The sequence below is a fragment of the Labrus bergylta genome, chromosome 13 (genome assembly GCF_963930695.1).
Source record: "Labrus bergylta chromosome 13, fLabBer1.1, whole genome shotgun sequence".
NCBI classification, from domain to species: Eukaryota; Metazoa; Chordata; class Actinopteri; order Labriformes; family Labridae; genus Labrus; species Labrus bergylta.
The window spans coordinates 27,873,971-27,887,796 of NC_089207.1; the positions used below are offsets into that span (position 1 = coordinate 27,873,971).

General features: G+C 38.3%; 1 protein-coding gene across 1 annotated transcript; it reads right to left on the reverse strand.

Annotated features, from left to right (window-relative positions):
* Positions 1-1,894: 1,894 nt before the first annotated feature.
* dlx2a (distal-less homeobox 2a) lies at positions 1,895-3,999 on the reverse strand. Its single transcript, XM_020651488.3, has 3 exons — positions 3,490-3,999; positions 3,073-3,257; positions 1,895-2,928 (listed from the first exon to the last, which is right to left on the reverse strand). The coding sequence occupies exons 1-3, from the start codon at positions 3,800-3,802 to the stop codon at positions 2,605-2,607; spliced, it is 822 nt and encodes a 273-aa protein (XP_020507144.1). The 5' UTR covers positions 3,803-3,999; the 3' UTR covers positions 1,895-2,604.
* Between the last annotated feature and the right edge of the window lie 9,827 nt (positions 4,000-13,826).

Here is a 13,826-nt window from a genome sequence, read left to right on the forward strand (position 1 = left end):
TAGGCTAAAAACTATGCATTGATATTCCCATTTATTATGTACATACGACTTTGACAATGTTGATGCTTGAAATAGCGGGAAATTGTCTTGTGTAAAAAATAACACCCCATATTAGGACATCTAAAATTGCGAAGAATTATATAGTAATTGCAGGCTTTCATATTTGAAAGCCGGAATGCTCAAACCGAAGCAAATGTGGATGAAATTACAGATCAGGGTATAAATTAGAATAGGGGGTTTGGCATTTACAAGTTGCCTAGAAAAATGCTAAAGTATAAACCACAGGCAGAACTAATCTGTGGAGGAAGTCACGTGGGGAAACAAAAATAACCATTTAAAAAAAAAAAAAAATTTAAGGAAGAAAATAAAAAATTCTACTCAAAAAAAGTTTGGTAAAGTAGGCCTATGTTAATCACTAAGAGAAAAACTGTTAGGCAAATGTTGTGTTATTTAAACCCATTGTGCAGACATGTCACAATGCATTCATTTACACTTGCTGTTCAATAAAAAGTATTAAATCTACTAAGGTCAACCTGAAAGTATAGGCCTATAAGGGCCCGTATAGCTTACATAGGTGTAATTCTACTGTAGTATATCTGGGGTCTGATCTTGTCAGCTCCGGGGAGGAGGCTCCATCATGAAGATATGGCAACCGCTGACAAGCTACAGTCCTAATTATGTACAAGAAACGATCCCACTTTATGGTGCTCGTTTGAAGGCAAGCGTGTGGAACAGACAGTGATAATCATGACTTTGTATTAATAGTAAGCCCCCCCCTCCACACACACACACACACACACACACACACACACACACACATATTATCTGTCTATTCATCCATGTGAAATGTGAAATAACCCTAAACATAGCTAACTTATCCTACATTAGAATATTTTGCTTGCAATGCAACAAATAGACTAACAAATATTATGATAAATCTTTTTTGCATGTCAGTCTGCTCGTCTTCAGAGATCCTGCTTGTGAGACGTGAGAAATGTTTCCATGATGTTGTAGCTTCTGGCTATCTTGGACCCAATAACACGCTTTTTCTCTCGTTAGACCGAGTTCATAAAACGTGTTGAAGGCAGCTCTCTGACTCCACACAGTCTGAGGAGCTTGTGAACACCTCATCTCTCCCTCTTGCATGCCAAGGCGTGTTGTAGTTTAGCTTCACCTTCTGCTGAGCATGTCAGCCTGTGCCCGGGCCTCTGTCTACCTGCCTGAATGAGCAGCGAGTCGGCTAATCGTCTTCTGACGGTACCGGGTAGGCTGTTCGAGTTTAGCATTTTCCTACGTTTTTCCTATGAAGGCACTCGAATGCCTTTGTTATTACAAACAACATCTCTTTTTTTTGATAGAATAAAGCCTTAAATCAGTGTAACATTGGTAAGTCTTAAAAGTTAACGCCCTCTTATCTTAAACCGTCCGAACAGCTAATTCTTGTTTAAACTAATCAGCTGTTGCCAAGCAACACAGCAGATGCTTGCGTAGTAAGCTAGGCTAATAATTGTGTTGTCTTCGTTCTATCAATCCAGTTTCAGCCATTATAACCTTAATATTTACAGCTATATGAATACAACCGAATACAGGTTGGAATTATTTTAAATTAATATTTGTAAAAATAAATAAATAAATGTATTGGTTACAATTTAGCCTATGGTTGAGTTTCCCCAACAGCTTAACATGGTCTTCAACCTAACGTGTATTTTCGAAAATTAAACAATTAAACGTATGAAAATTATTCCCAACTCCAAGGAAGGCTTTAAGTCAAAATTGTTTAAAAAATATCCAAGCCTGCAGAATAATTGTTAATTGGAACAACTAAGACATTTCCACCAGTCCTTCACTGAGGCATTGGCACAGAAACCATTTTAGCAAAGGAAAATAAGGATGCTTTTTGACAGAAACATTTTTTTTATTTAAATAACGTCTGACCATATATAGAACACTGCTAAAATAAATAAGACAAAAATACATTTAAATGTGATACAAGAAAATCAGAGGGTGGAACAATCAGTAGCTCACGGTGGATAATTGTGGATTTACACCAGTAGCCTAAAAAATAAAACTCAAAGCAACATGGGCTATCAAAAAGCTGTGGTAAGATATTTACAAACGTGGATTCAGACACTTACACCCCAGTTTATTCAACTTATCTAATGACATGGGATGGATAAAAACAAGCTGTTTAACACAAAAAAATGAGGTCATATTGAAAAAGGCACGATACAGTTAACTTGTGCTACATTTGTGACAGGTTGTCCTGCGATGAATATGTTTGATTCTCAGGCATGGCAAAAAGTGACGTCCGCGTAAAAGCAGGCTTGCGCCCAGGCTGTAATTGCTTTGGGTAATAGTGGTTCATTCATTCCTCGACATAAACAAAATAAATAAATACAAAAATAACCGTAGAAATCTGTGTCTACCATTTGCGAAAACTGGCACGGTCCATGAACCTGTCTGCCTCCATTAACTTCTCCTATGCCTGTGCGTAAAGTTCGCATGGCGCGCACACGAGGTCTGCAAAATAAAGTTGTTGGCTTTTCTATTTGTTTTTTTACCAGTATTGTCCGATTCAAACCCGATTTTTTTGTTTGTTTTGTCTCAGAATATCGTCCCAGCGCTTATGGCGGAGTTGTGGTGGTGAATCAAGGGGGGCTGCAGATGCGTCGTAGAGTTCGTGGTTGAGTACCAGGAGTAGTTTGCCAAAAACGATGAAGGCGCAGTCGTGTTGGGAGGGCTGCTGCTCTGAGGTAAACTGGGGTTGACACTGTTCATTCTTTGAGTCTGTGGAAAGTCCCAGGCAGTAATTGGCGGAGAAGTGCAGGGGGGAGATTCACTGGAAGCAACATGTTGCTCTGGAGGGATTTCTCCACTTTTCCACAACTTCTTGAACTTGGAGCGGCGGTTTTGGAACCAGATTTTGACCTGACAAAGAAACGGATGCAAGCGTAAGATTTAATAAACAATATTCTGAGTCTCAACACCGCCATTGACAGTTTTTTTTTTTTAAATATTAGACTTTAAGTAGATATTACACATTTTTTGGACCAATGTCTCAGATGTACGCACCTGTGTTTGAGTAAGGCCCATTGAGGCTGCCAGCTCAGCCCGTTCTGGTAGAGCCAAATACTGCGTCTTCTGAAACCTTCGTTGAAGTGCAGCCAGTTGAAAGCTGGAATAAATGGTTCGAGGTTTCCTAACCTTCTTTGGTTTTCCATTAACCATCCGGATTTCTGGCTCACTCTCTTCTTTTTCTAAAGGGACATTCAAATACAATGTTATGCATGAAAGGTATTGCATTTCTTATTTGCTTTGAACTAAAATGTATTATGCATTCTGTACATGTCAGACAGGGTTTTACACGATAATTTAAGATATTTTTTCTATTTGCATTTGTGTTGTGTCTAACTGCATATTTGCAAGACATGCGTGTCAAATCATGTCTGACAACACATAATAACTTAAAAACATCGAGATATTCCTTACCTGTATCTGTTGGAGTAGGAGATGGGTTGGAGACATAGGAGCCGTATGCACCATAAGAAGAGTTAAAGCCGAGGTCGTAAGACTTATATGGCACAGTGCTCGTGGCGCTGTTGTGGTACTGGTACGAGCCGAGTTGGCCAAAAGGAGACCCTGCGCAGTGGCCCGGCTGTTGGCCGTTGTAGTAGCTGCTGTCCGTCGCCGTGGACACTGGCAGAGTCGGGGACTCCTGCGACTTGTGCAAGCTGTGGTAGTTGCTTGAGGTAATCTGGTTTGAATGCATATCAGTATTTAAGTTTTCAAAAACCCCAGTCATCTTCGAGTTAGAGCGGAAGAGTCTCGAAACCTATGCGCAAAAACTGCAAAAATGACGAAACTGCGAGCTGCAAAAACGACTTAAATGTAGGACTTGTGACACCTTGTCGTGAATCGAAACGCATCCCCGTGTAAACTGAGGCAAAATGAGCAGAAGGTGTGTCCTCTTCTCAGCGGCCTGTGATTATCTGCTATGGTCGGTGGTGGGAGCGCATTTATGAGAGAGCGAGAGGGAGAGCTACTGTGTCTGAGGCAACCAATGAGTAAGGGCCGCACATCTGACTACTCCCCACCGCGTCCACCCTCCATTATTTGTTCAGGTCTGTCTGCACTGAGTGTTCCCCCGATGCATCTAAAAAGGAGAAAGGTACTGTGACCAGACCAGGCCAACCAGGTCTGCTCTTAATCCTTAAACACAGATTGAGTCATTTATCAAAATGTGGAATTGGCCATATAAATGGAAACAAAATATGACAAATATGACGGACAATAACTACAGACTACAACAAAGGTACCATAAAATGAGCAGCCAGAAAGGGCTCACAGTAGCACTGTGTGGTTAGTTCCCAAATATGGAGCTATACGCTTGTTAATTAAACCGATTTATATCAGCACACTGTTATTTAGTGGAACCACAAGGCTCTTTGATGTACTTATTATTTTCAGTTTGGTCTAAAAAATTCGACAATAACAAAAACATTAAGAGAACCCAACAGAGAATATAAGGGAAACACAGGAGGTCAATGTTGATGGGTTTCAGGATGTCAGCACAAAATACAAGCCTGTGAGTGATTCTGAAGATGTTGGGTGACTAAAAGGAAAAGCTACAGCGCCCCCAGGGGTCTGAACATCAGACATACAGCCCTTACTTCTATTGCATTCCCCTTTGTCTGCATTGAGTGAGCAACTTCAATAGTGACCACATCACAAACAAAGTCTTTAGAAAACTAAGCGAAGCGGCTCAAATAACTGTTGTTGATTATCTTAACCTCGTACTCCTGAAGTTCACGTGGTCACAGAGGGTTTTACATGCTTTGTTTTTTTTTTTACCACAAGATGGCAGCATAGTTTCTATAATTAACACAAAAACAACTCTGATATTCTCCTTTTACTGATTGAGGACCATGAATAAGCAGTCCACACAATGTCATGGATACACATGGCTTGATAAAAAAATAACACCTTTACAATGCATCCCAAGCCACACCATAGCATAATGTATTTTCTGATCTGCCTATTTGTCTGTTAGAGACATGGAAAACAATGACTTTTACATTTGTTGGTGTATTTTCACATATATTTGAGAGTGCTTAGTCTCGACCCTTGACGCACAGGAGCAGCTCCAGCAGTGGTCCTCCAGTCTGGGCATTTGTTATGAGTTGACGCTATACAAATAACAATTGATTGATTGATTGATTGATAACAGCACAAAATGTCAATTTACAGCCTTAAAAACACAGTCTCTAAAACAATTGTACTCCATACATTTTACTGAAGCTTTTCGGTGTTTACCTTCTACTGACATATCCTACATACTCAGTTTTTGGTTATAAAATACATCCCGTATACATATTTTTAAAGCATTTCTGACTTTTCCAGATCAAAAGTTGATAGTTTATGGTTTGTTATGAGTTATTTATGTAAACCAACACTGTAACTTAACTAAACACAAATATTAACTCTCAATCAAGTGTAACATCATTGTTACATCCACTCATTCTAAACCAATAGAAGAACATGTAAACTTGTGTTTTCTGTGATTTCTATCTGCTTATTGTTCTCCAATCCTCACCCACCGTGGGACACTGGGGCTTCTTGTATCTGCTCATTAATAGAGCAAAGTTTCTCTATTCAGTTTCCTGGCATCAGATCCAGAGTGAGCTAAACTTGTCCAGTCATGGTCATGTAGCTATAAAAAAAGACCTCTCAGAGTAATTGTCCTCATAATTAACAATGGAGGTTGTGAGGAATTTTCATTTCTGTTCAGGATTCTTTTAATTTTATTTATTTTTGTATCTATGACTTTATTTAAACTCGAAAATCATTGAGAGCATAGCCCTCGTTTAGAATGACGTCGAGCAGGATAAACAATGAAAAATAACAAACATATATATACATATATATGTACACATACACACATAAGCATATGCATACACTGTATGCATAAACACACACACACATATATATATACACATAATAGATAAACAAGTATATTTAATAATTAAAGGTCTAAAATGGCCATAAGAAACCAGTGCCTTGATTTTTAAAGTGCTTTGTAGCTAATTCCAAGCTGATGGTGCAAATAAGCCAAAAACAGATCTTCCAAGCTCATTAGAGCTCTAGGAACCTGCAGTGTAAGCCAGTCATTTGATCATGTGTAATGCCCCCCAGAAGACCAGACTAACATGGATGAAATGTAAGGAGGCAGCATCCCAATCAGCACTTTACAAATAAAAAGGTACATATGTAAGTCTCGCCTCACAGAGAGAGAGGACCAGCCAACGTTTTCATACAGGATGCAGTGATGGGTGCTGTAAGCTTCACCTGTAATACATCTAATAGCATAATGGAAAACTGCATCAAGTGGTTTTAAAGTTGCTCCCTGTACAATGTGTCACCATAATCTAACATGGGTAAAAAAGTTGACTCAAGCAGAGTTTTTCTTCAGTGCAGGGGAAAGCAGGATTTATTCTGATAGAAAAAAAACGATCTTCAGCCGAAGTCTAAGAACCAAACTTGAAATATGGTTTTTGAATGTTAAGTTTTCATCAATTAAAATACCAAGATATTTATACACAGTAATAAAGTTCGGTTGATGAGATTTTTCATTTGCAGATTAATTTAAAGGTGTGAAGGTACTGTATCTTGTGTGCTATTTTATAATTTAAAAAAAATCATATGATTGTTTGTAGAACTGATTTTTCTTTCATCACTTGAATGGGTCCTTTTTCCAAAATTTTAATATATGTAAGTCATACCTTTAACAGTAACTGTGAGCCTGAATGTTTTCTGAAGGAATGGCAGAGATACTCCCGTGTGAAACAGTCACACACTCCACAAGGTAAATAAAAATATCCTCAACGCTGATTAAAAAATAAAGGAGGTTCCTCTGGAGAACGCACAAGTCATCAGACTTTTAGGGAGGATTTCACAGCATTGTTCCACAATCTCAGAGTTCACTTTCAACATGTGCCAACAGACTCTGTTTATTAAAGACACAAACACAGTTCTTATTATACCCTATCCTTCCAGCTTTCATGACACTGATAATATGGCTTCAACAGCTTGATGGTTATGCCCAGTTAGCTTGTTCTAATGTTCATATTGTTTCCTCTGCAGTTGAGCAGCTGGTATAGTGCATCCTCCTGGTGTTAAATGACATGAAAGTAATGTCTAATGACAGATCACACATGTCCACAGCTTTTATCATTCAAATCCTCGTTTAAACAGGAGCTCCTCCCAAACGTGGCCTTCAACACATTGGACATATTTACTCATGTTTTTAGCACCTTTTTTTTGTGCACAGTATTTTCATTCATTTCTGTTTGTAGAAAAGACACAACTTCACTGTGAAATGATATAAGCACTCCCTTTGTTTGCTCCACAAACACTGGATTAGTCTGAAATGAAATGCTAAAGAGAGTTGGACAAATTGCCACACTATAGCAAAGCTGGGAACATGCACTATGCATTACTGAATCCCTCAGACACTGAACTTCTCATATGTTTAAACTGCATGTATAAACATGAGGCACAGCTAGTGTTGATCAGAAATATGTATAAGAATAAGGATGAACAATGCATACAGCATTTTGATTAAAAGATGAGGAAAGTATCCACAAAAGATCATATTAGAGTTATTCTTTCTACACTTCTACAGTCCTTGTTTCATCATCATTTCACTCTCTCTGTATTAGAAAGGTTGTGAGCAGAAAAATATCACGTCTGGCCAATATTGACATTTAGTCTTGAGGAATCAAAGTGCACAAAACAGGAAGTCATTGTGAAACATAACAACCCTGAGATTCTGAAGAGGTATTGATCTTCAGCATCTGTTATCTTGTTTTTTGTGTGTAGCAGAAGCTCGAGAGGCAAACAAAAGCTGAGATCTTTTCAATGACACACCATTAGCACACCATGAATCGAGGTTTCAGAAATGCCAAGGAAGCAGAAAATCAACACACAGTAGCACCATGACCATACCTTGTTTACTTTCTGTTTGTGATGAAGATGACTCTGTACAGTGCACAAAATACACAAAATTTCATTATACAAAAGCTCATAGAGATGAGAGAAAAGCCTTTACAGACAAGAGTGAGTGGAATATATAAAATTAAAATGAACAGTCTATTTTCATGACAAAGTACAACATCTGTTCTGCAGAATCCATGTTTCAATGATTCTTGTAGGTGGAGCTAACAGATGTTAGCAGGAAGTTGACAGTGAACACCACAACAGAGAACTGTCAGACAGAGGTTACACTTCACAACACTTGACATCCCAATAGGGTTCACCACAAGGCTGTTCTGCAACTTTTGTTTTTTCTTATGAAAGTCTTGATTTATGCATAAACCACGCTCAAAAACTATAACCAGGTACTTCTTTAGAGGCAGTGAACCAGATGGTAGATAACATGCTTTGTGCTTTTAATAAAATTTGTGCAAGTAAAGAAGAGGGTTTCTTCTCCACACTGTTAAGTACACTAATAGTAGAAGTATGTTTTATGTTTAAATGGAACAGAAAATGGATGGCTGGCTGGCTGGCTGGGTGAATAGATTGGTGGATGGGTGAAATATTTTACCAATATTGAAGTATACTTGCCGTATTTTACTTGCAACCCCATCAATGGTCCTTTTTGTTAAACACATTTAGCAGTATGATGCCAAATAAGTCATATATTATGTAAGTTTAAATGAAGGGACCCTCATTTTAAATTCTTCATTCAGCTTTCTGTAATATTTCCCAGTAGTTGAATTTATTTTACATTTAGCTGAAGCTGTATTCTATTAATATTATGTTCTAAGTGCATTAAATTTGAATGTATCTGTAATGCTGAACATGCGTTGGTTATAGAAAAGTGTTGAGTATAACACATTACAGAAATGGGTAGTTATTCAATTGAACTCAGTGAATGTTAAAAATTAACAAATTTGTTTTGAGGGAGTATGCTAAAATAGATAAACATTTGAATGTTATTACATTTAGGCATTTAAAAACACACAGAAGCATTTAAGTGATTACAATTCACAATCTAAGGTATGCTAATTTTAAATACATATAACTAAACAAACAGAAGGCATTGTGATAATATAGAAATATACCTTGTGTGTACTCGGTACATGAACATGGATATGGTAAATGGATGTGAGATGTTTTTCATGTACTATACTCAAAGAGGCAGTAATAGCTCTGTTGTGTTAATGCAGGCAGCTTTCTCGCTCAGCAGAGTGATTTGGCTGTTGGTGGATTCTCTCCGCTGATCTCCTGCTGGGTGTATTGGAGCATTCATCACCTTGGCAACTCACCCTTTTAGTCAAATCACATTACTGCAAGTTTTTCAGCCTGGCTTAAAAGTTTAAATACCTCCATGAAATGCTTTCAGGCAAACCCACAGAAAGTGTTTGGGGGGTTATCCATTGTTTTCCAAGTGTTTTTGAGCATTATCCAAAAGACACAGACTCAGCAAATCAAACCTCTGCCGTGTCGGTATACATTCACCTCATGTGCAAACATGGAAATGAGTTGACAAGTGTTTCTTGACCTCACTGTCTTAAAGGTTGAGCCTCATCTGCACTGCTCCGGACATGAGAGGGGCAGAAGTTGGAAACCCTCAGTGTAGTGTTCAAGATTGAGCATGTGTTTCCTTAGAATTAGTCACGGGGGCTTTCCCCCCCTGAAGAGAAGTTATTTTTACCAACAAAAGCTTTAATGACGAGTACAGGCAGACAATAACACTTGGAAGGAAGTGTTCTGCTTTGAGATCATAACAGACATAAGGTTCATATTTTATGCTCCGCTACAGGACATACTGACTGGCTTACTTTTCTGTTTGATATCGATAGTGACACTGAAAAAAAAAGTTTATTTCACATCACAGGTTTTTGAAAACTTAAATCATCAAAGGAAGGCAAACTTGTTCTTTATAGTGCTGATTTTGTCTTTCAAACTTTAACCTGATTTGTAAGCCTTTCCCCCCTGATTTGAATGATTGCAACATCCTGAGAAGGTTAGAAACTGTCTACAACCTCTGCTTATGAAAAAAAACATTAACAACTCCACTGAAGGAAACATAAAAAAAAGAATGCATGGTGGTTGATTTGCGAGGAAAATACCAAAGTTCCTCTCTTCCTCAGCAAAACTCTTTGTTGTTTTGTTTTTTGAAAGAAAAAATCTGAATCCAGGTGAATTCCCTGCTTAATATAGAACACAAGTTATGTGACATCACGATAATGCATCCATAAGGAAATACACGAAACACAAAACATACTTTTCCGTTTTTTTGCAGGGATAACAAAGGAATCCCCAGAATTCCCTGTGTCATCTGCACGGCCGGCCTGAGAAAGAATCCTGAGAGGTCTGCGAGGTCCTGCTCCCTCCATTGTTGATTCAGTGGTACACCCCCCACCCAAGATCCATAAATGGAAGCAGTCCTTTTGTGTGAGGGGAGTGGAGCAGATTTACTGTGGATGGTCTCCCTACAAAAGACCACGACACTGTCACAACAGGACCAGGATCAGCTGCTCCCACTTCACACAGTATGATTTAATGCTGAGCTGTTTCACAGAGTCACTGATGCAGACACAACTTCTGCAGTTGCTCAGCAGCTATATTCCTACGCCCTCACAGTCTCCGCTCTTTATAAAAGCACCACTAAGATTACACTATTTCTGCTTTATCATTGTGACTGAAAACAACAAAATGTGTGCAGCGTCTGAGTCTAACACAAATTTGATGACAGGGACAATAACAATATAGAAATATTGTATTATATCGTGCGGTCTCGTTTCATATCACATCGCATTATATCGTATCTTATCGTATCTCGTTGTACCTTAATATTATCACTCCCATGTTTCTGGAAAGGAAGTATTTTTCCAAATTGATCACAGTCATTATTTCCATTCATTTTTATGTTTAAAGTCTGCAGATCCCGTTATTATCTCCTTCTTAATTACCCTCATTGATGATGCTTTTGACCTCATAATTCAGACCCTGTCATCACAGACACATAGGTGTGAATGTTGAAAAGAAATGTCTGTCAGTAATCCCTTTAATATGCCTCTGTGTCTTGTTTAAGTATCTTCTTCAGTAGGGTTGAGCTTTGACTTCAGCCTATCAGAAGTAATTAATTTAAAGCAACAACAAGCATCTGTTTTGACTTTGCATTGTCGTCACTAGTGTGGTCTCATGCCTTAGCACACCAGCCAAAAAAATAATGTCTCCACCAACTGTTCATTTTGGGCATGCTTGCTTGCCTCTCCCAAAACGTTTGGGTTTGGTTTCCTCCGCTGTAGCTTCTGTCATGTTTACTTCATTGCTGTGAACTTAAGAAGCTGCTCCTTCTGTCTCACTAACTCTTAAGTTTCGGAGTTTCGAAAATGTATTCATCACTGAAATTCAACCATTAACACAGATACAAGGCTCAACATCTGTACCAAAGATTCTATTAATCGGTCAGATTGCAAAACCCTCAAAGAATTCTCACATAAGCATAAAATGAAATTGACTTGACATATCTCTGTGCTCTGTTTTGTTGTTATTTATAAGATATGTAGTTGGAAGTACAAGATACTTATATGGAAATATAACTGAAGTCCCTCATTTAAAGTGAACACATCCATCTGTTTGCATTGTATAATAGTCATCACTGTGGTTTTATGCCTTGGACCACAACAAAATTGCCCAATGCCAGCTGTGCATTTTGGGCATACTTCCTTGAGTCTCTGATAACTTTGGGGTTTGGTTTCCTCCACCAGTGTCTGCTCAGTTGACTTGATGTCCATGAAACTGGAGGAGCTGGCCCATCTGTCTCACAGGAGTTTGAGTTTCAGAGCTAAAATCCAAAAGAAAAGTCTGACTATCAACCTTAATAAATGTAGAAATAAAGGTGCTGCAGTTCTTTACCCACCATGGAAACCTAATATGTTCACAGTGATTTGACCAGGGGGGGAACACAGACCTCTCTAAAGCCGGTGTTCATTTTGTACATACAACAGAGCAGCTAATCTGTGAAGAAAGGCCTCGTCACCTGCAGGGGTCCACCTGTTTGACCTGCACCATCTCTCTGGTTTCTTTATTCCCACTAACCTGAGACAATAGAAGGCCGGGGCAGCTTCACCTCCTCTCCCAGATCGTCTTACACAACCACCCGGGGCAAAAGTGAACATGAAAGTGCTGTTTGTGTGGCTGGGTGAAACCAGGTAAAGGCAGTTACACACCCACTTGCTCCAGGGACACCACACACATGATACTGAGCTATCCTTTGAGCCAAAAAAATATATTCTGTAGATTTTATCAAACCTTATCACATGGGATGCACTGACTTACTCAATAAAATGTTATCTGTTATACACATGGAATAATAAATGCAGAGCAGCTTGGCTTAGGCTAGACTTGAGATAGAGAGCATGAGATGAGATATATTTGCACATAGAAATTTCATTTCATATTTCATTTCATATTTGATTTATTTGTTCATTTCAGTGTTTGGTTTCAACACAATAATACACAACAAAAAAGTATTTTCTCATAATACTGAAACACTGTTCATGAGCAAACAGGAGCAGGAACAAGAAAACTTACAATACCTGCCCCTTTCCTAAAAACATAAGATACTGTTTAACAGAATAAGATGGCTAACCTGTTGTTTTCGCTTTCTTTCACAAAACAAAAAATAGATCATCAATATAGAAACAATCAAATACAATCAGTTAGATTAACTCAATACATTCATCATTTCCCAGAACCTTTTCTTTATACATTATTTTAAATTGAATGATAGTTGAGCAGCTGAGCAAATGCTTCTTATTTGGTTTTACTACATTGAACCATTGAGAATAATGACTCCATTAGTTCAGTTTGTGTCTGGATGTTTGAAATGGATGGATGTAATACTGGATGATCTGATGTCTTTGGGATTCAAACTTTTATTTAAATGAAAATACCTGAAGGCGAAAACCCCACAGACTATAGTCAGTGAAATCACCCACTGGCAGACTGCAGTTTATACCTTGAGATTCACATTTTGGCATTTGCAATATTGATACTTTTGGGCCAGAAGTTATTACCATCGTAAGAAAGGGGGAGGCTGGAGACTAACCCAGGCTAATTCATTACTTGGACAATGAGCTTGTTAGGAATGATGCCTTAATTATCTGTAGAAGTGTTCAGCCCCATACAGTTATGATTAGATAGAGAGTTTAAATATGTGCTGTACAGTTGTAAATGTTTAAATGACTTGCCACTGGAAGCCAGCCCCAAGAGGCTATTTGAGGAACTGCAGGGGTTCTCAACCTTTTTTGGCCTGTGTACCCCCTTTCAGAATTTCTTTCAGCCAAGTAGCCCCTTGTCCTGCCAAGAACATTTTTCAGGAAATGATTTGGGAAAAGAATGTGAATAAATCAATGCACGTGGTCTTCATACATTCATACATAATGCAAGCTATATTATAAATTAATAGCCTCTTGTGGAAATAGTTCCCTTTTTTATGTTGAATAGAGAACATATGCTGTTAATTAATTTGTCTTTAATCAGTGTTTGGATTTTCCTAGAAATCATTATATTTGTTTCTTGTGGTGCAACTTTTTTTTAACGACAATTGTCAGGTACCCCTGGCAGTACTCCCACGTACCCCTAGGGGTACACGTACCCCCCTTTGAGAAACACTGCTTTAGACTGCTGCTAGGAAAAAGATCCCATCAATAACTTATATTTAATTTTCTGGCTAAATTAAATGTTTCGATCTTAAATAATACAAATGAATAACTCTGTTTTTTTACGGGTAAATCTGACATTTGAAAAGTATC